Source organism: Corapipo altera, unplaced genomic scaffold (genome assembly GCF_003945725.1).
Source record: "Corapipo altera isolate COAL_440 unplaced genomic scaffold, ASM394572v1 2b, whole genome shotgun sequence".
Lineage (NCBI taxonomy): Eukaryota > Metazoa > Chordata > Aves > Passeriformes > Pipridae > Corapipo > Corapipo altera.
This window is the reverse complement of record NW_020884874.1, coordinates 33,562,253-33,585,450: the sequence shown is the minus strand read 5'-3', so window position 1 is coordinate 33,585,450 and position 23,198 is coordinate 33,562,253. Positions and strand designations below refer to the sequence as shown.

Below are 23,198 nucleotides of genomic sequence, written 5' to 3'. Positions count from 1 at the left end.
GAAACAGTTGCATAGCTAATTGTGAAATTAGAGTCTCCTGTTAAATGAGCCAAAGAATATTCTATTCTGGTTATGATGGTGTTGCGATGTCATTGCTTACTGAAACTCCTTTTGAAACAAAACTGAAATGTTGCTGCAAGAAGGCATATCTTTTGTGTGATCTCAAATTAAACTCATTTGTTTAATTTTTTTTTCCTATCTGATGTAAGTAACTTTTGTGGTAAGATAATAGTACATATGGTCAAAAGTTAAAAAAACAAAACAAAACAAAAATCTCAATAACAATAGAAGTGTAATTCAGCTTCTTTTTAGCCAGAGTGGATGTGCTCAGACTTTAATAGGAAGTATCACAGTAGCTTTGATAATATAACTTTCAGTCAGCTCTTTAAAAAGATTTTACTGTCTCTGCTACTTCATAATTTTGTAATGATGAATAATAGTTCTATTTTATACAAATAATCTTTTAAGAGGACCACTTCTATTTACTGGTTTTGCTTAAATTAGTATTTGATGTCCAACTGACAGCAAATCAAACTGGATTTTGTTAATACACAGCAAGAGAGAATTGACAAGATAGAGTGCTTATGTTTTACAATTGTTTTCCTTTTGTAAAGCAGATGAGGGGGTTTTTTTCTATATATATTTCCTTTACAGTACTCATTTGCCTTGTAGCTCAAAATACATACTACAACTGAATGCAAATTACCATGCCCTCAACTCTTACTGGTGTTGTGCAGTTAACAATGAGCAAGTAACTACACAGTGGGACTTTTTTCTTTTTGTCAAAGAAAAGAAGAAAGCCATTTGATTTGATTGCACACAAGTATAATTTCTCCCCCGGAAAGTACTAAATGGATTTTTGTGTTCATTCACAAAAAGTAGGTACTAGATATGTTCTTTTACTGCTTAGAAGGTTTAATAACTCTTGGAAAGACAAATACATGCTCAAAGTCTGTTGTGTAAAGTGAAAAACATTGTCTTCTATATCCTGTTCCAATTTTGAGAGTTTTCATTTGAGCAGTGATTTATGATGGTTGGTTGACTTTAAACTTTTGAGGGTTTAAGGAACTGACTTTACCCTGTTTCATAGAACAATCTGAATCTGGCAAAATTCTGATGACTATAAACTTTCTGGTGCGTGTCAGTGTTTTTAATATGGGGGAGATGCAGAAAACAAACTGTTTGGAAACACATTTTTGTGGCAATATTTGCAACTCCTCATTTTCCTGTGCTTTTCTGTTTTAAGGCAGGGACAAATATACCTTAACATCTGCAACTACCTTTTATTTTACTTGTGGAAATTATAATTGTATCTGGCTGATAATATTATTGTATTTTTATGTTAATTCTATACTGTTATATGAATTAATTTGAATTTACAGACCTTAGGCTTTGGAGTATGAATAAGATATATAAAGAAGTTTTTTCTAAGGAACTTTTAGAATATAGTAAATATAAATTGAGAAAAGAAAAATTATGTGGTAGTACCTCTAACTGTAGAGTCTGGAAGGGACACAGCAATTGACCTTAACCTTTAGAATTTTAGACATTTGTCCTAAATGGAATTGAATCTGTGGTTTCACCTCAGAGATGATTTTTAAGTTTGATTTACCCCTGTGAGTACAATTATTTATTTTGTTATTGCTTTGGCAGCTACAAAAGCTGATGGATTTGCACTGTATTTCCTGGGAGAATGCAATAATGTAAGTATACTGGATTAAGATGCTACTTTTCTGGAGAGTTACAAGTGTTTTTTTCAATTTGATAATGATGTTTTTATATTCTTTTGCATGTCACTTAGCAGGAAATATTATCTGAGTGCTGAATTTTACATTTATCTTGTCTTTATTTCTGTAAATTAGATGTTTATGGAACATAGTGGTAATGAAAAAAATGTTCTCTGTATTTAGATCCTTGGCCTTTTAATTTTTTTTTAAAGATTTGGCAGTAGTGCTGTTATTTCTCTGACTGTAGCAGCTTAACTGATTTAGTCCCATTATTAATTGTCTTTAAGAAACAGAAATCTTAACTTGGATTTACTGTCAGCATAGCCTATTCTTTGCATCTAGTTATCTCCATGATTTTTTTGAGATGTTACCAGGTCTTCTGTTAATTGTCAACTGCAACTTGATAGTAAGATAATGTAGATTTCAGATGTGGATTTTGGTTAGCATAAAATAAATTATACATTTAAAATTTATGAATGAAATTAGTTTCCGATGTAATAATTCAAACAACAGTGAATCCGATATTTGCTCTTTTTTATATTCGAACCTTGTTAGAATGCATTACATTTTTTCTGTCCAGATTAATTTGTACAGTTGCCATGATACAAGACTTTGTAGTTACTTTGAATGGCTATAAAGAGGGAAATGCAGTTTATTACTTCAGTCAGTTCCATCAACTAAAAAATCACAATTTGTCAGAAATTTTATGTCTTTCATTGGTTCAAGAAGCAAGCAGTGACTAGAGAGGAAAATATGTTTCTCATTGTTTTTGTTTCCTTACTTTGCACAACCAGTTTTAATAGTTTATTCTTGTATAGTCCAATAGCCAATTTCCTTTGCTCTTTATGAAATAATTGAATTCAGAAAAAAGGGTAAAAATTACATTTTCGAAATAATGGAAACAGGATTGAAGATGAACAAACCTGCAGGTTACCTGATGTGGAAGAAGGCCCATACAGAAATTTCCTATAAGAAATGGAAATGTGTTTTTGCATTTTTTTCATATGATTATTTCATAATAAAGATAATCTACTTTATTATTCAATAATTGTGTCTTCCATGAATGAGTTCTGTTAAGTATATAAGTAGCATATATTTTTAAATAACCCTTTCCCCGAGAAATAAAATTTAAGAAGCATGTTCTTCCTTTATGAATGCAATCTTTGGTTCTAATTAGTAGGTGTAAGCATCCATTGTCCTGGGTAGGGAGTGATGCAAACAGTCACTGAAAAGCTTCCTCCTGCTGTCAAAGGCAAGAACCCGCAGGAAGTGCAGCCATCCGTTCTGAATGCAGTGCTGGCCAGTTTGGATGCCAGAGCCTACCAGCTGAGCATGCTCATCTCTAAGAGCCTTGTAAAAGATTACAGTAAAAATAACTTTTGGGCTGAGACCTAGAGAATTTTTACTATGGTGAGGTTTTTCCCTTTAGATTAGTGTGGCATAATATGGGATTATTCCAAGCTTTCTGATACCCTGAGGGCCTGGGTACTATCTGACCTTCTGCTTTTTCTTTTTTTTTTTTTTTTTTTTGAATAGCCTATTAGGCAGATGAATCTATTTGCTTCCCAGTATCCCAGTATAACTCTTTCCTGAAAAAAGTTCCAACCACTGAAAACACACACTGACTTTATTAACCACTGCTATGCAGCTGCATCACCCAAAATGGAATGTTCTTCATGTAGTTATTATAGGGACTGATCCCAAGTCCTTTGAAGTTAGTGTGAGATTTTCCATTCACTTTAGTGGGCTTTGGGCCAGACTCGTGTTTGTAGTCTTGTAACTAAATGGTAATGCATTAGCCTACTTCTTATAGGAAATTGTCATTGGAAATTAAGTTAGATATCTCTTGTCTCTTGAATGTTAAATTTATAAGATGTATCCAAGTGAGATTAGCCATTCCCCAGCAAATACCAGCAATGTGTTTTTATTTATTTTTATTAAATTTCTTTTTAAAATGAGAACAAAAAGACTGTGCATAGCAAAAGCAGAAATGAGCTAATTCTTTAAGCTGAAATTTCAAAACTTTTTTAAAAACCCTACGATTAGCCTCGACAAAGTAGTTTTTGAATATTTATGACCATGTGTTGAAGAATGGCTTCTGCTTTTTGTTGGCTTAATTTTTTGATACTTGGTTTGTAACATAAATTTTACAAGCTACGCAAAATCCCCCCCCCACCTTCCACACCTCCCCCCCAAGGAAATTTAACATTTGGCTTCTTGTTTGTTAGCTTGAAAAATAAAAATAAATATTAATATAGTATTAATTATTACATAGAGTTTTGTAATATATGTAAATGTACTTGTTATCCAGTTAGGAGTAGTGTATGTCTTTTTGAGAATTAAGTATCGGGAGGGTATTGTGTAAGAATGGAGGAATCCTGTTAACAAGCAGATAACTACTTTCTGCCAAATGATTTTCTAATGTTTAGTGATGTGTGTTCTAATTATATTCTACAAGGGAACTTAGGATCAAAACTGAAGCAAACGCATTAACTCTACTTCATTTCAGCTCCTGCTTTAAATATGTATGGGTATACTTTTGATTGGTTAAATAAATCCAAATTTGATTTGTGTTAATCTCAGCAAAGGAATGTTTTTGCAATATGAGATTTCCATAACTAACTTTAGTCTATATTAAATAATGAGTTTCTAATTAGGATGGAAGATAATTTCCTTTTACAAAAATCCTATATATTTACAAAACTAAAATCAGTAAATGATTACTACATACTGTGTGCTTTTATTTCTTAATATTGCTTTATCATTGCAAATTGCTTTTTTCATGGGTTACTAATGTGTTGTAAATCTTTCTTTGGTGCAGTTTTTAATATGGGCAGCACTTTCTTTATATAAAAACTGTATTAGAACTGAAAGAAAATTTTGTGATGTGAAGAAAAGCTCTGGATTAGCCAGTCATTTTTGTTTTGCAAAATGCAGATGATGCACTGGCCTTTAAAGGATGACAATGTTTTAGAAAAAATTTCTTTGGTGTTAAACGGCACAAAAGTAAGTTTGTTAAAATACCTGTGCATATATGAAGTATCTTTGTGACCTTATTTTCTTTCTCTCTATTGAAGTTTACAAACTACATTTTGACTTTTATTAGAGTTGGGTAACGACATAATGGCAAGGTAACTTCTGGCTGACAGTTGGGGTCGAATGCCTTCAGAATCCTTACTTGAGTGAATTTGCTTAAAATGGAAGATGCCACATCAATTGCAGATTACACTGTATTTCTTCATGCAAGTATTACTCAGAATTGGTGCCCGAATGAGTGTGACCAGTTCAGTTATTTTAGTAGCCTTCTGATTTGTTCAAATTGCTTGGAAGCACTAGCACTCATTGTGCTCCTTACTAAGAGAGTTCTGATGGTATGATTCTGCTTTTCAAATGATTACCCTCTAGCACGTAAGGACCACTGGCAAGCCCAACTCCTTCCTTCCCTATAAAATTGCCCTGAGTACAAGAATCTGGTTTTGTCTATGCTATATATATATATGGTAGAACACACGGCAAGGTACTCAGGTACTAAAAGCAATACAACATCCTCATCAGGGTCAAGTGATCTGACCAGATACTACCTCTGGTCTTTGAACTTTTTCCATATCTAAGGAATTATCTTTGTCCATGGGTTACTGTAGTTATGCAAATAACATTATTTATTCTTAAGGTACATAACAACCATTTTACAAATACTGTATACCAGACAGCAGAAATGCTTCCAAATAAAATAGGAATGTTTCACAACTCCTCAGCAAACAACTTATCTTTATTTAGGTTTTCTGTTTTATTCCTTATGGGGATGAATATATAGTTAATAATTCTCCTGTTAAGACCTTAATTAAATACCATCTTCAAACATGACTTAAAGGATTAACTGAAATCCCCATATTGGAGAGTATGTGTGTAAATCAATTGCCTAAATATCATGCTAGCTGGGCATGGATTTAAGCCCAGAAGCTGACATCTTTACAAGGCAATATGTCTAAAACACTTATCACAGCTAGAGAGTTTCTAATGTAGTATTATATTAACTGATTCTTCAGATACTTCTTGTCTATAGTTTTTACTTGTATGAGTAATTTGCCTCATGGTTACCTTGTGATTCCTATGTAAAGATCTATGATTTCGAATTTAATAGGCATACACTTAAAGTAGTTTTTTTACTAGGTCTTATGTTACTTGGTTCCTGAAACTGCAAATTGTGTTGACAAACAGATTATCCTTGCTTCAGAGAGAAGTTTCCAATAGCTTTATTGTAAGAAATAATTATGTGAGGCCACAAATATGTGCACATACTCTGTGCTTCAGGGTGTATTTTATTAAGCCATTCTAGAATTTCTGGTCATGCAGAAGTTGTTGCAGCTTGATGTGCAGTGCCACCTACTGAGTTTATGGAGTGGGTGATTTGAATTGTTAAGAACCCAGGAAAAAATATCTACTACTTGATGTCTCAGGTTTTTGTACCAGGCTAAGGTGTATTTTGAATGTGTAGACATTTTCTCTGGAATTTGAGGCTTTTAAACATATTTCCAGGCGAAAACCTTCTAGCTGCAAGTCAATTCAGAAAACTTTGGTCTTTTTCCTTGAATCGATTCTAACATCATGTATTCTTTTTATATAAGTGGAAGATATCTATTTCTTTCTTATTTTTTAGTGAATAGTTAACAGAGAGTGAAAGTTGTTGATGAGTTATAGTGTGTGAGTTTAACTTTGAGTTAATAAATTATCAAGCTGAAAGAAATAAGATAAATAACTGTCAAAATGTATTTTAGTGAAATTTTGATCTTGTTTCATTTAATATTCGGGTAAACGGATTTGTGGAATGTGGTTATGATGAATATAGAATCGTAGAATATCCTGAGTTTGAAGAGATTAGGATCATCAAAGTCCGATTCTGCACAGAAACATCCAAAAAGTCACACTGTGTGACTGAGAACATTGTCCAAACACTTCCTGATCTCTGTCAGGCTTAATGCTGTGACCACTTCCCTGGGAAGCCTGTTCCACTGCCCAACTCTGGGGGAAGAACTTTTTTCTAATATCCAAATGAAACCTCCCCTGACTCAACTTCATGTCATTCCCTTGTGTCCTGTCACTGGTTACCACAGAGAAGAGATCGGTGCCTGCCCCTCTGCTTTCCCTTGTGAGGAAGTGGTAGACTGCAATGAGGTCTCCCCTCAGTCTCCTCTTCTCTAGACTGAACAGATCAAGTGACCTCAGCCGCTCCTTGTACTCTTCCCCTGTAGACCCTTCACTATCTTTTTAACTCTCCTTTGGACATTCTCTTAGAGATTTGTATCTTTCCTATAGTGTGACACCCAAAACTGCACACAGTATTCAAGGTGAGGCCACACCAGTGCAGAGCAGAGCGGGACAATCCCCTCCCTTGACCGGCTGGTGATGCTTTGCCCGATGCCCCCCCAGGACATGGTTGGCCCTCCTGGCTGCCAGGGCACTGCTGACTCATATTCAACTTGCCATCGACCAGGACCCCCAGGTCCCTTTCCATGGCACTGCTTTCCAGCATCTTGTTCCCCAGTCTCTGTGTACATTAATATATACTGTAGGTAGAATGCAGAATTTTTTAGAAAACTAGACAGAGACTAGTTGTTTGTGATTCACTATCAGAATCAGAGGTTATTTTGCATAACTCTGCACTGATTTATCCAGGTGTTTGGTTTTGCTCAATATATTCATTAATGCATGGATGAAGAAAGAATATAGGACTGCAGATGTCTTTGTAGAGATGGATTAGAATTCAAAATGGTCTTTGGAAAATGGTCAGAAGAAACCAGACAATGATTCAGCTAGGACAAATGCTGGGCTTTCCATGGATTGCCTCTCTCTTGTGTAGAGCACCTGATGACTTTAGGAAAGATCCTGGGATTCTGGGGTTTGCAAGGAATTTGGAGGTAAACATGAGTCAGCATTATCATTCCTATATCAAAAAAATTACACTGTCATACATAGCAGACAGAGAACTCTAGCCTTGGTGTAAAGTAATTTTCCTGTTCCTCTGTCCACTACTAAGACCCCAAATGTAATAATATGGCTGGCTTAAGAACTGCACTTTAAAAAAGAAATAAAAATGGAGGAGATGAAGTGAGTTCAGGAGAGAGGAGGGAGAATGGTCAGGAAAGAAAACAACTGATTTTACTTAGTGTAAAGAAAAGAAAGTTGAGGGATAAAGATATGCCTGGATAAGGCAGAGAGGAAGAGAATAAATCTCCATACCTACGGTGTGTAGGGCAAGAAGAAGTGTGCTTGAATTAGCTTTTGGAAAACCTCCTCAGTTGTGGCTGTACTGAAGCACCACAGTCTGTTGCCTGTGAAAGGTCAGGGATCCTCATCTCTGAAGGTGTGTTTGAGACATACTTGGCCAAATGCTTTTCAGAAAAATACTTAGTTGACCATGCCTTAAAATGGAAGGGATGGAAGAGAGGTGTGTCAGCTTGGTTTTCTGTGTCAATGAACTGGTATAGCTCTTGTGGTGTTTTTCAGTTGTGTAAATCAACTGGAAAATTTCCAGGAGTGAAGTGCAGTTAAAAATGAATACCATTCAGAAGAATGAAAAGATAAAAAAACCCCAAACCCAACTGCTAATAGTTTTACAGCATATACGTGCATCATCTTCCTTTCACAAGTATCCAACGTTAGTACATAATATGTAGGTTAAAACTGCAAATCTCCTGTTAAGTACACTATCAGTTATCACGAAGGAAATAAGTTTTTATAAACAATGGTGGTAGTTGCTGATGGGGTTTTTCCTTCTTTTATACCTGTGTGCTTCATGCAGTCGGATTGCTGCACTTGTGTTTAAACTCAGGACATGATTTTTAACATGGTAGTATTGGGATACTACTTCAAGTTAGCCAGTTTACAAATCCAAGGTTTTGGACTGTGAATGCTTTCCAAATTATTTCCGTTTGCTTGGTTGTCTTGGTCATCACTGCTTACTGTGATGAGCTTTATTCCTGCTAAAAACCCTGACCTTAAAAAGGCCTAAAACAACCTTTATAACTATCTATAGATAATTTTATCATGAGGCTATGTGGTCTTACATTTGGGTTGTCCTTTGCCAACAGTAAAAATCTATTGGATGTGAACAGCAAAAGCCATTAAGCTCACTTAATATCAACTTGCTCAATTTCCATTTCTCTTTAATGTTTTGGGGTTTTTTTCCCCCTAAGCATCAAATCACATAGCAATGCTTTAGTATTAAGGCTTTCATTTAATGTCAGTTGAATATTAAATTATTTTCCATAAAGCATTTTTAGGGCCAGTTTTATTAACAAATCATGCTGTGAAAGAAACTAGATGAGGATCCAGTCACCCGGACCACCAAAACAGTTTGTTAGTGGAATGCTTGTCACATGTGTACTTTAACCTTCATTCCAATCATTAAACCTGTTTTCTATCCAGACTTCTCTTCTGCAAAGAAATTTTAGAAAAATCGGTTTATAATTGTCATTTACTTAGTTGTAAGAAGTTACAAAAAAAAAAAGAAACAACAGTTTGTGAAATAATGGGCAATACATGTTTACCGTTTAAATCCAGCTGTGACAAACTTGATACAGTTCGTTGAATGGTTTCTAGTCTTTGTGAGTTAGGATTTGGTGTTGTGCTGAATTCCAACAGACTACACACCAGCAGCCACTAGAAAAATAGCATCAATTATACCTGTAGTCGACCTCTTCATCAGAAGAGCCAAAGACTGAAATCTTTGAAAACTATAGGTCCTTTCTTACTGCTGTGAGAATATCTGTCAGGAGTTGCTGAGGCTATTGAGTTATGACAGTTGTTGATACTCCTAATGTTTTCTTTTACTGGGATTTTAATCTACTTCCTCTGTCAAGAATTAGATTTTCACTAGAAAAACCAACTACGGGGCCAAGTTATGACAGCATGACAAGATGAACATGAGTAATTCTTCCTGTGCATACTCTTAGCTGTTAGAGATGAGGAGTAAAGAGGGTTTCTTCAGCCAGAGTAAGTGATTCAAGATAAATTACTTAATAATTTTGCCAGACTGTGTGCATAGTATCAGGAAAAGAGCAATAAAAGCCATGGTATTATGGTTTATTGAATATATACTGATTTTATTATGTATCTGAAAGCTGAGTTTGTAGATTTATCTGTGAATTAAGAATGCTGTCATGTTGATATCCCTCAAGAACTAATTACTGTGTACATCATTCTTCATTTCTGTAGACTGAAAGGCATTTTAAAAAGACATTAGAGAGAACAATAGGTTGCCTATACCTAGAATGCCTAAGAAATGTGAGTTATAGAATACAATCATAGAATCTTTTAGATTGGAAAATCCCTCTAAGATCACTAATTCAAGCCTTTAACCTAACACCACCAAGACCAAAGGATGAATTTTGTAACATTTGTCTGTGTTCATCAGTGTTTGAACCTTTGGTCATAATTTGTTTTGGACTTACTGTTTTGTTTCAGGACCTCTTGCTCTGTGTGGTCATGATAGATCACTAGTGGATTCCAAACCACACTGTAACATCAGTCAAAATTAATACGAGTTTTTTTGGCTGTGGACTTTGTAAAAGTGAATTAAGAGATAAAACTAGGAGGGGAGCAATAATTTTGAAGATTTTAGGCCCAACCAGAACAATCTGTCCTGTCACAGATGGCAGAAAAGGAAGCACCCCATGCGCTCTGAGGTTTCAACAAGGTATAGAATGCTCCTGGTGTCAGACTTTGATGCTCCCCTGCCTACTACATTTAAAGAAAGAAGTCCATCACCATATGGAACTTGTTGGAAGAATATTGTTAATAGGGTAGTTAAGACTGATGGAACTAAGGTTCTGTCCTTGTCTGAAAGGAGGAGAAACAGATCAAAATAGGGAATTGCAAAGTTGCATGGGCTACCAGGTGCCAGAATGCATGAACCTGGAAGCTTCCAAAAGATTCTCTCTCCAAGCCAATATTTACTCTTTTAGTAGTTTATAAAACCCAGAGTGACTCTCCCAGCTTAGTTGCCTTCTCTCTCATCATCAGTAGAGATATCTAATGCTCTTTTTACACTAGTTAACTTTTATTACTTAACTTTTGCCAGGAGAGAGACAGTGACATTGCAATATTGGTAAAGAGCTATTTGTGTTTATCTGTTTCTTGATACTGACTTACAGGCTCACTGCAAGTGATTATAGCAGCAAAAGAGTCTGTGAGCAGTGCACAAGCGCCCTACTGTTTCCTCAGCCTTTTCCTTTTACTGCTTTATGAGTTATTGGTACAGTATTTGGGAAATCATGGGGCTTAATATTCTCGTATTTCCTTTTTTATTGACTATATATTGTTTAAGTTGTGGATAAAAATGCCCTGTTTCCCCATTTTGATTATTTATCACTGTTCAGTATCGTTGCCAGAAACACAAACTGTTAGTCCTTTTTTTTTGAAGTGAAATATTCAATCCAACTGAGAAAATGCAAGTAATTTGAAAGGGTCAAATCTGTCCATTTCTTCACTTGCTAGTGAAGCTGTATACAATATATCTGATGTGTGTATGGGAGCACTTCTAATTACCCTTAGAGCTAGTGAAAAATTGTTTGAATGTACATTTTCAACTTAAAAGAATGCTAGAGTCATTCATAGTTAGAAGAGAGTAGTAATATTTTTATTTTCTTAGAAGTATTATCTTAAAGAAAAAAACCAAAATGTGAACTGGATAGGTGATGTGAAAAACCTGGTGGCTTTGGATGGTGATAATTCTAGAGACTCCTTTAAAGCTATATCTGTGGGGTGCCTCAGAGATTATTACAGTAACATGCCATAGTAGAGCAGAGCACAGCTTACTACATTTTGTTTGTCTGCCCTTGCCATTGATGGCTTCTAGGATTCAAAAGCTTTGTTAAAAAAACTCAAGATATTTCCACATCCGTAATTGGCAGTAAATATTTTAATTCATTCAGATTTAAGTTGATCATATATGGAATGTATCAACAGTCATGACATTCGATCAGGTGTATGTATAAGATCAGAGTGTATGCCATCAGAGTGGAATGGTAGAAGCTTATGGACTAATTACAGCTTATGAGAAAATTTGCCTTTCTTTTTAATAGTGCTACATGGTCAGGATAAGACTGTCAATCGTTCTGCACAGTCATACTTTTCTACCTGTACAGTAAGGAGGAATAGTGACAAATTTAGAACCTACTGGGTAGTTTGAAGAGTTTTTTGATCATTGAGCCCTAAGCAGTGGGGTTTGCAGCTTCTCATAAGGAGCAGAATGGGATTGCTTCTGCAAAACTCTTTTTATCGCTGGAAGTAAAATAATGTTCACAAGCTTTTTCAAATATAGGGAAGCTTTTTCATAGCAGTACTTCATGGTGATAGCAACAGAGGATTTTACCAGCCAAACTGATACACAAGGACACAGGAAAGACTGCTGGTGGAAGCAGTTTTCGCTGGCAGTACTTCATGGTGTCAACACAGGTTTTTGACCATTGAAGATTTAATGAAGGCATTTTCTGAAGTAAAATATGTATATGTGGAAGAAATGAGTTGTCTTCTGATGGAAGTGGCTGTTTGGTTTTCTGTCTCTTTTTCTTGTATTCTGTTTTGAGAAACTCTTTCTGAGAAGGGAAAGATTTGTGTATTGTTTTGCATTTAGTGATGGGCATGACTCAGGAGAGGAGTGTGGAAAAACACATTTTATACATATAATTTAAATAACACATTTACTTTGCTAATCATTGTGCATTGCTACCTTGGCAAAAACGATAAAATATGTCTTAAAAAAAAGTAAGAAGAACGGTGTGGATAAAAGTGCTATTAATTCAGCTTTGGTCTCCTATGTCCTGTTTATTTAATTTGACTCATTCCACTACTTGGACTACGTAAATCAGAATTTAAACAGTGTGTTGCATCTCCAAATTTTGCATTACTCTTCAATAGGAACCACCTTTTTAGTTTGGAATGTGTTCTAGTGTTACTGTTCCTACTATAAAAGTATTTTTAAATAGTAAACCTTTTTTTCCTATAAGCATATAGTATAGCACATCAAACATTTGTGAAGATATGTATTTCAGTATTTCTATACCATTTATATTTTACTACTTTCTTTGATTTTTTAAAAAGATCATTTTATACCAAAACACTTACTTAAGTAAGTAATGATCTGTAGTTTCTTCAGTTTTATTAGAATAATGTACTTTTTTTCAGATCGTGGTGTGCTTTTCTTGGATATATTATGTACAATGTTCTTTTTCATTTATTTAAGTGTATGTAAAAACATGAGCTGAAGCTTGTGAAGACAAGTAACGGTGAAACTAAGTTTTCATTTAGAAATTATATGTATCTTTATTAGATTACAAGAAAGTGAGAATAAATTGAGCTTTTTGTTCCAGCAAAATTAGCAGGCTTGTTCTGGCAGATTCAGTGTATTGATTTCGTAATGTTTTTTGATTGTTTGGGTGTTACCTCTTTTTCTTTTTTTTTTTTAATTAAATACTTGTAATTCATATGGAAAGTAAACATTCCAACTTTTCCAGTGTCTTTCACTGCTAAAGACCACACTTCAAAAAAGCTGTAAGCATAAATGGGTTTGAAAAATAAGGTTAAGGTTTAGTACAAGAATAAACAGAATATTTCAATATTTCATGTACTTGGATCATAATGCAAGACATCAAACTGGAGTAAATGTTCATATTCAGCAGGGCTAGTCCATGGAAGAAGTACCTTTCCTTCCAACTGATTAAGTCACTTCTCTGTGCTAAAATAGTTTGTGACAGCTCTATTTTCTCTTTTAAGACAGTTTAATTTTCAGCTGTATCACAATATTAACAAATTAATTACTGGATGGAAAACTCACTTCCTTGTCTTGCTGAACTTTTTGAGACTGACTGACTTTCTGCTTAAGAACATGACAAATAGTTACTGGTTTTGTCAGAATCTTGGGTATTTTTCTTTTGAACTCACTAAATACACTCTGTCAGACTACTGATTCTTCTTGGATAGACTTTCCTCTGGTTTTGGCTATGAATTCCATACTTTTTATCTACCATTTGTTTTCCCCTCAGCATAAAGTTCAACTTTCTCCTTTCAAAATGCTGTTAATCCATTACAGCTAAATCCATTACATCTTCCTCACTGGAGGAATACCTGCATATGATGCATTATATTTCGTCTTCTTAGTTTGTGAACATTTTAGTGTGGGGTTTTTTTTGGAATTGTTTAGTATATTTTATAATGTGCTTTGCATATTTGCATAATAAACAAAGGATAATTATGAGAGGATGCACCTCATATCATCACATTGTTTTCTACAGCTGACAGTAGATGCTGAATTTCAGATGCAAATTCTACCTTTAGTATTTCATGCTGAAAACCAGCCCTACTGAAAGCAAAGTATAATAGTAAAATTAATCAGCACAAAGCAGTGGCACAACCTGTGGCCATTCTTACCAGGAATATTAGTAACACATTGTGTGGTGGCAGTGTCATCTCTCTGTGGTATTATATAAACAAGATAAACAAGAAATTTAAATATTATCTCTACCTTTTGAGTATTTTCTATTGAAATAGATAAGTATATACTAGACAAAAAAAATAAAACTAATCTGTCTCTTACAAGGCAATGCTTTCGTCTGTGAGTCTTTATGCTGTGTACTTGTGTTCAAAGTAAATGCAATCCTACCCTGATATAAATGGTAACTGGCTCCAGTCATCCACTGTTATCCACTGGAGCTATCCAGGAGTTATCCACTGTCAGAATGGTGACTTTAGAGTGGGATTTGCTTAGATTTCAGAAGAATTGAGTTTATTCAACTATTTTTCATTGTCAAAAGCTGTGTTTCTCTATATTATCTACTTTAGTCACTCTTTACACAGGTAGCACAGTAACTGTAAAAGTAACCATGCTTTCTAATTGAAGTTTGTTTTTTTTTCTTTCTCTTTTTTCCTTCTAACTAGAGTCTGTGTATATTTACACCACCAGGAGCTAAGGAAGGACAACCACGACTCATTCCTGCAGGCCCCATTGCACATGGCACTACAGTATCTGCTTATGTAGCCAGATCCAGAAAAACGTTGTTAGTAGAAGATATTCTGGGGGTAAAAAGCTTTCTGTCTTTAATGAGATGAGTGGAGTATGTTATTAGAATGAATGTTTTGATGTTGAAATGTTTATTGAGATGAATTTATAATGTTAGGATTTACATCTGTCTTGCTATCAAGAAAATAAATTTGAGTTTGGATTAGCTGATGCAATAATTTAAGCATTTTTTATTTATTTCTAAATATAAAGGGGTTTTTTGTTTGGGTTTTGATTTGGGTTATTTTAACAGATAAAAGAAGTAATGGCACCATAGTCACTTGGAGAGAAAAAAACCTGCCAACCAAAACTCCTGTCCTTGTCTGAAAGGAGTTAGTTCTTGAAATACTAACCCCAAACAAGAAGACTTTCATATAGTCAATCAAAGTAATTTGATTTTAATGCAGGACTCACACTCACAAGAATGTCAGTTAGAATTCTGGTTATTGGGCAGGTTTTTTATCTCTGCATACTCTGAGGTAAAGCTAGAATGCTAGTAGTGCCAGTAGATCTATATGAAAGATTCATTAATGTAACTGATATCAAAATTCAGGCTTTTATCTGTAACAGGAGTCAGAAATTCCCAAGATGATATTCTCATAATTCTTGGCACTCTGTATGTCTGTCTTTTTTTTTTTTTAAAAAACTTTGTTCTCTAGTTCCGTTTATGCAATTGTTTGAAGCTGATATTTCAACTGTACTTTGTGAGAGCACTTTATGATTAGCTGGTTATAAGAACACCAAGGAACTTTACATTCTCTTATCTCTTCAGTGTTTCCTATCCTTACAAGTTCTGTTCAGAATAATGAACTTTGGATACTGTGGACAAAATTGGACATTGTTGTCTCTATTTTTAAAATTATTTGTTAAAAATTTATGACTTTTGTTGGGCAAACCTGGGCTATAAATGAAACACCAGATGCCTAATGTGAGTACACTTAAACAGAGCCACAAAACCAAAATGCAGAAGCTGCTCTCCCTGTAGTATCAGTCTGTGCTTTCTATACACCCTGGACTATAAAGATTTTATGTGTTGGTATGTTTTTTCAGTCACATAGGGTTTAAATTGTTACTGATAATTTCCAATAATATCATTATATCCTTGTATAAAAAGGTTGTATGTTTAGTTTTGATTTTACATTCATAATAAAATCAGGATGTTAGCAAGGAGGAGTTTTGAACTTTTTTGTTGGTTTAATATCAGTGGATCATCGACCAAACCGGAAGGTTCATGATTTGCCTTCATGTGATTTTAGGAGCTTCTCAATAGCAAGAGAGAAGCCAATGCAGGTAGACTTGCCAGCCCTTTCTTGTGGGAGGACAGAATGAAAACGTGGAAGCAGAAGGCTCACGTTTCGAAGTGCTTCCCACTCTTTTGTCTGTCATTTGTTCAAATTGATTGTCATCTTAGTAATTAAGGCAGACATTACTTGCTGTTTTCTTTGAGAAATGAGAGATTTTGATTGGCCTTGAAGGGGTGTCTGTCTTGCCTAAGCACAGCCTGCAGGGAACATCTGGTATGAATCAAGTGGTGAAGGACTGATGTTCAAAGAAGTGGATCTTGCGTACGTAACACTGGCTAGTTATTGCTTCACTAACTGTAACATCCACGTGGTTTCTAAGGTCTTTGTGAGTTTTCCTACATGGCAAAGTGAAACTATAAAGCCTTAGACATTCCCTATATAGACTGAAAGTTATATATTTGGGCCTTCTATAGCAGCTGGTAGGATTACTGTGATATTTGTTTCTGTAACTTTTGCACTGGTTTATTCAGGATGTGCAAACATAATTTTTTTTAACATAATTTTTTATGCATAATTTTTTGGGAATACATTTTCCTCCTAGGGAGTTGGTTCAGGATTATAACTGTATAACCTAAAGCCTTAATCTCAGGTTTCAATTTTTGTTCTCTTGCAAGCACTGCTGTCTGCTCAGTAACACTGAAATTTGAGCAGTCCACTTTGTGATTACAAATGCTTTGGGGTTTTTCAGGAGGAAATGTGGTGATGGGGTAGAGTTGTTTGTTTGAGGTTTTTATTTAATCTGGACTGGCATTAGCAATGAAGTACTGGCTTTGCTGTCTGTGAGGTTAGAGAAAAAAGAATTATAAAAAGAAGGTATAATATCACAACTAACTCTGACTTTACATCGATAAGGTTATCAGTAGATCTAAATTAATGCCAAGACTTTTAAATTGCATTCTTTAGTAGGTGTCTTAATACTATGTGTAAGTTATGCTGAGAGATCAGGGTTCTTTAATTTTTATTTATTTTATAATTTTCCTGCAGATTTGATCAACCAGGTGGCAGAGGAAAACATCAACATGTCTTTCCTGTTAATGTTATGATATTTACATTTTACCAGATTATGTTTATGTTTTCTAGGATGAGCGATTTCCCAAAGGTACTGGACTGGAATCAGGGACCCGTATCCAATCTGTTCTGTGTTTGCCAATTGTCACTGCAATTGGTGACCTGATTGGTATCCTGGAGCTTTACCGTCACTGGGGCAAAGAAGCCTTCCACCATAGTCACCAAGAGGTGAGCTCACGCGCAACCTGTGCCTGCTTCCCCACGATGGTCAGCACTTCTCCACCCCAAACTTCCTCCTCTCATTCTCTCATGTGTTTTTACCTTTTTCATGATTGATTTTTGTTCTTATTGAAAAAAAAAGTAGGTACTGATTTATTTATATTTTCAGTCAGAGCAGGTAAAATATACAAGTACAAGTCATATCAAGAATTTTACCTTGTTTTCTTTTGTGGAAAAACAGATTCAAGATTTCTCTACCAATTATAAACTCTGTAATACAGTTATTAGAGAAATCAGTGCAGAGCAGGTGAATGAAATGTAAGTGTAAATCAAATGTCAAAAAACAAAATCACTTTATAAATAAAAAGAGGAACTACTGAGTTACCCTGAGTCTCAACTTCAACTCTCCAGTAAATTTTTATTTTACAGTATGGTAAGATTTTAAAATTTGTTTCGGTTTTCTTTTTTTGGCATGACTTCTTAAGGAATGGCTATAATGTTGCAACATTGTAGCAACAGTATAGCAAGTCTCAGTGAGCGGTCTCACAGGAGGAGAAAGTGATTTTTTTAAAAAAACAAAAGTGAAGCAAAAGAAATTTCTGGTATTTTTCATTCCCATTCTTACATCCACACACTCTCGGGCACCAAGATGTGTGTGTCTAGGTGGTATTTCCACAAGTCATGCACAGAGACATGAGTATCCAGGTAGTCCCTACAGAATTCTTTGCAACAGGAGGACAAGGTCTGCTGTCTTCTGAGCCCTTATGTCTCCTGGTTTCTCTCCAGGTTGACAACCAAGGTTTTTGACCAGCCTTTTCTTTAGCCTATAGGAGCTGATAGCTTTTATCTCTCTAGCCTGTCCCATCTCTGCGAGTTGTCAAGATTTACTCACTTACACTTTGTCTCCTGACTTAGACGTCCTTAGAAACTGTGTGTAGAAGTGCTGGTACCTAGATGACCTGTCAATCTAGGTGCCACTTGTAAAGCTTTCTTCTGCATTTTGTTTCCCTTGTGGTGGTTCCCCATCCAGATATTCCCATTCATAACCATCTTCCCCTTTCCATGACTGTTCTATGTGCTTTATTGTATTCATGTAAGGCCTGTGTAGCTACGTTGTCCATACATGTCCATTTGTCAATCTGAAGTTATGAGTTGTTAGCAAAATACAAATGAATTTGAAAATGGAGCAGATGATGTAAAGGCTATCGCTTTATTAAACACGTTAGAACTGCATCTTAGCTCTCATGTCTCAGTGAGGATCCTTGTTATGTCCCATCTAAACATTAAGATGTCTCTCACGTAAAGGTGTTATGTACCATTCGTTTCTGTCTGTACCCTCCCCCAGGGAAGAGGCTCTGAACACAGAGGTTAGGACAAAACAGAGTGAATTCTAGCCAGGTGTGTTGTTTCCATAGTGGTCAAGATGCAGTGTGGAGGAGTTCAGCTGTACTGAACAGGAACTATTTGTGTGAAAAAGACAGAAATATGCAGGCAAGAGATACTAAAACTAGTCCTCCCAAAGAAGGAAAACAACAGCAATATTTGTTAATTGTTTCTTTTGTTTATCAGTAAACTAAGTAGCCTAGCATTCATTTGATGCTTATATATGTATTAGTTTGGCAGTCAGTGTCCCTTCAGGTTGGTGTCACATCTTGTGTTTTTTCACCAATAGGTAGAGTTTGTGCTAGAGGCTGGATTAGTATGGTGGCACCAATGTCCTTGCTCAGAGAATAAAGAAGAGACATTCATGCAAAACCAGGCTTCATTAATTCTGCTGCTTACACACAATGTATTTATTTTTTAAAATTTTCCTGTTACATTAATCAGTTTACAATTCAGATAGGTCTCAGACATGCAGTGTTCTGTGAAAATATGAATATTTTATGTTATACGAAATACCTTCTGTATTCATATACTGAAGTTCATGAATGTTCTACTTGGAACTGGCTGCTAAATAAGGGTATTTTATTACTAAATTAAAAATATTTTAAGGTCACTTTCTGAGTGTTCTAAAGCATTCTTTTCATTTTCAGGCTTCAAAAAGCCTTTGGATACTATTAGCAGTTTTTATAAAATGTGTACAAAGTGTTCTGTTTAAAAATATAAAATTATAAAAAAGTACCTTAGGAGGGTATGCAGAAGCTGACCTTCTGTGTTTCTGTTCTCTGTGTTCCTATAAAGCTCCCGTGTTTCAAGGACAAGAGATTATGCATGGTAGCACATCATAGTTAACTGCAGTTTACATGACATTTGTTTGAAATGTTGCCTGGAAACTGTCATACTTAAAACACTAGTCTTGAGCTGAGGGATCAGGTCTGGTTCTTCTGCCACCAAAACTGTAATGAGAGAAACAGTGCCTGTTTAGAGCTGGAAGTAGCTATTGCTGAAGAGATACAGACCCAGAAAGCTGTTAAGGGATATTTAATTTCTGTGGCAGATGCTTTTCAGCAGTGTAATTTTTAAAGCGTTTGGCTTATGGGATGTTTGTTTCGATGTTGTGTTTTTGAGTTGATGGGTTCCCAATCCTGCTTCTGAAGAGCGTTGGTAAGCTCTAAAATTGACACACTTGCAAGCATACTGAGATGTTCACAAAATACCTGTCTTCCCACAAATTGTTAATGCCTGCCTGTCTAAAACAGCTCAGTCAATTTACATCACAGCTAGACAGAGAAAACCAGCATGTATCTGATGTGCAGTTTTCAAGGTTACTTCAGAGCTAATTACTTCTCTTTTGTTGCAGGTTGCAACAGCAAATCTTGCATGGGCTTCAGTAGCAATACATCAAGTCCAAGTAAGTGTGAGTGGTTTTTCATTTTTTCAGTGTGTGTCCCGTCTGCCAGAATTTGATTATTAGCAACATGGATTGTGATCCAATTTTAGTGGAGATCACTGCTAAAACATCGATTCAAGCATCTTTCCTGAATCTGGGAAAAGTATGCTAACATTTTTGATGTTCATTGAGCTAGTTTTCCTCACTTGCAATTATGCATAAAATATTAAACAGTATTTGTACTAAAGTAGATTTTAACAAAGTAGGTAAATACTAGTTAAAGCAGATTTATAACAACTTTGCAGGGTTTTTTTTTCTTGTAAGAATACAACTGCTAGACTAAGTGTTTGCTTTCCTTCTGCTTTGGTATTCAGTTTAAAATTATTAGGTGTTGCTAGAAAAGCCTATTTTAAGCCACCCTTGCTAGCTGCTTCATAGTCCTGTAACTACTGCCACTAAGGATGCTTCATGCTGTCCCTAGCTGGGTGCCTAATGGAGCTTCACACAGCGTCAAAGCTGCTCTAGCAAACCCCAGCAGCGTTGCTAATAGGTTTTGTTACTCCAACTAGCAGAAGATGGTAACACTGAAACTAAACATATTCTGTCAACTCAGGGAAGATGCTAAAATAGATTCTTCTTCCATCAACTCACAGGAGGAAGTTTGTGACGTTCTTTTTTTCAAGGTGTCTTTCATACAGTTGTTGGAAGACTTGCAGAAAGCTTTCTGCTTTTCTTTTCTAGATTTTAATGTTTGCTACCTTGGTACTGAAAGTCACTGATTTTCGGATGGTCATTCACAATTAGGCAGCGTTAGTTGGCATAGACTATTGTATGCCAGTAGAATTGCAATTACATGCAGTTGTAGATTTAGATTATAAGAATGACTCTTCCCTTAACTGAGAAGTCTTTCACACCTAACAAAACACCACATGGAAAGTTTAGCTTAAGCTTGTCCATTGATCATTTTCATTTCTCTGCCACCTTCTAAGCAGAAGGCTTGCCCTTCCCAAGGTTTTTGCATGAGAAGAATGCAAGAGTTTTGATCTGGCATTTTATATATGTATTACACAGATGAAAGATATTACTAGTTCTGAGTGGTATTTTTTTATGTATAAAAGGAACAAGTACAAGTAGAGCCTTGTTTTCTTTTTCTGGCCTCAGTGCCTGCTCTAATAATATACAGATGTACAGTTGTACTTCAGGTACACAGTATGCAATTAGATGAAGTAAAAATGCAGTTGAAAGCTTTGCTTTGTCTAACATTTTTGTTCTAAAAAGTAGTATACATACTATTTTTGTGTTCTTATTCATATTCATGCTGATTTCTCCCAAAGTTGAGCATGTATCATCTGCTGCTTAGCTTAGTTAAACTTGCCTGATGTCAGTCTATAGTTGTGTCTACATGCTACTTTGCAGCCTGGAAAAAAGTGGTAAAAGTGTAGTGAGAAAGGAAGGAAACAAAATATTTGACAATCTCAGAAGAGCTGAGAGTCTGGATAAGGAGATGATGTTGATTCAATAACCACTTTCAGTGACAGCCTTTGAGGCAGCATGAACAAGCTTTCAAAAATTCTTAAGAAAGAATTTACTTTCATTTGAGAGTTTTAACTCAGGAGCTAGATAGCTAAGATTGAAACCCAGCACACAGATTCAACTTTTAATTTTATACAATACAGTAACATATACATATATATGTACTAGTAGGGGTATTTTTTTTCATACAAATTAAGTGGATTAATTTTCCCACTGACATCAGTGTTCTGGTAAAAATGATTCTATGATCTGTGCTTCCAGGTGTGCCGGGGCCTTGCCAAGCAGACTGAACTGAATGACTTCTTGCTTGATGTATCAAAGTAAGTGTGATTTGCATCTCATGAGTTTATTTTGATGACATTTTCTACCTTGGTTCTTCCGATCTACCTGTGTTTGAAAAACTTAAACACAGGGAAAAGAAAAAATGATATGGGTTGCAGAGGTGTATAGCTTTCAAACTTCTTTTTTTGGTGGTGGTGCAGAAGAAAATGTGACATTCAATTCTACCTTACAGAGCTTGTTTATTCTTGTGGTCTTTTGCTTGTTTTTTTTTTCCTTTTTTTTCACCTCTTCTGTCAGAGTTAAACATGTCTTTTGAGAAGTGACAAATAGACTTGGCATCTCTTTTCATGCCAATTTTAGAAGGCTTGAAAGGACTTTAATGAAAAGTTAGTTAGCATGCTTCAGCTTTCTCTCTCCCCCTCCTCTGTAAAATTTTGTGTGTATACACACATATGCATAAATATAGGGACTTCAGGGTTAAATCCTTGAAGAATCAGGGCTGTCATGTGATTGTTCTTCCCCTGCATTGTCTGAAGGCTCTGTTTTTACTTTTAAGGACTGTAACTGCATATAATATATTTGCTTTTATTTTCTTGTGACAATAAGGGCAAAATTAAATTGAAAACACAGTAAGAATGTGGAAGCTTGGGCCCGCACTTGCAAGTTTAGTGTCTTAGGTGATCTGCTTTTCCTTCATTCCTTTTTGTTTGTCACTGCTATTAGGATCTTTAAATAGCAAAAATAGCTAACAAATTAAAAGACAAACCAGATTTGTACTTTTAGTAAATCACAGTCTGGGGTGTTTTATGAAACTAGTTGGTAGAAGAATTTCTAAGTGCATGACAAAGTACTGATGATACTGTGGAAAAATGAGATGTCTTGAATTTTTGCTACAAACACTTCTGTGGGTCTTGATGAACAATTCTCAAACTGATGAGATTAGAGGATGTCCAAGATTCCTATGCCATTGCTCAGGAATGTAGGCAGCCAAGCTGACCCAACTGGAATGAGGAGTGATACACCACATGGAGGAGTCTGCCCCTTGCAAGGAGGGCAAGCTGGTTGTATCCAGATGTTTTTCCTTGCTTTTTTCCTCAGGAAGACCTTTTTTTTTTTTTAATTTCAGCATAATTCAGAGTGTGTTTCCTAAAGGGCACACTTACTGAGTCTTGCACCATTATGTTCCTTTCCAGAGTGTTAATTTACCAGAAATTTCTGGATTTATGGACTGGCAATTTATTCTTGGACTGGCATAATACTAAGATTATTTTAAAGAACTTTTTAATTGTTTTAAATTTTTA

At 35.4% G+C, this 23,198-nt stretch overlaps 1 protein-coding gene across 3 annotated transcripts in view; it reads left to right on the top strand.

The window, feature by feature from the left end:
• Positions 1-23,198, top strand: part of PDE10A (phosphodiesterase 10A) — a 355,321-nt gene that overhangs the window by 294,656 nt on the left and 37,467 nt on the right. For all 3 annotated transcript variants that reach the window (XM_027633632.1, XM_027633637.1, XM_027633642.1), the window contains exons 5-9: positions 1,654-1,703; positions 14,661-14,801; positions 17,166-17,321; positions 20,053-20,103; positions 21,877-21,935. In XM_027633632.1, the coding sequence (XP_027489433.1) occupies positions 1,654-1,703; positions 14,661-14,801; positions 17,166-17,321; positions 20,053-20,103; positions 21,877-21,935 (457 nt within the window). The remainder of the gene's footprint in view (positions 1-1,653; positions 1,704-14,660; positions 14,802-17,165; positions 17,322-20,052; positions 20,104-21,876; positions 21,936-23,198) is intronic.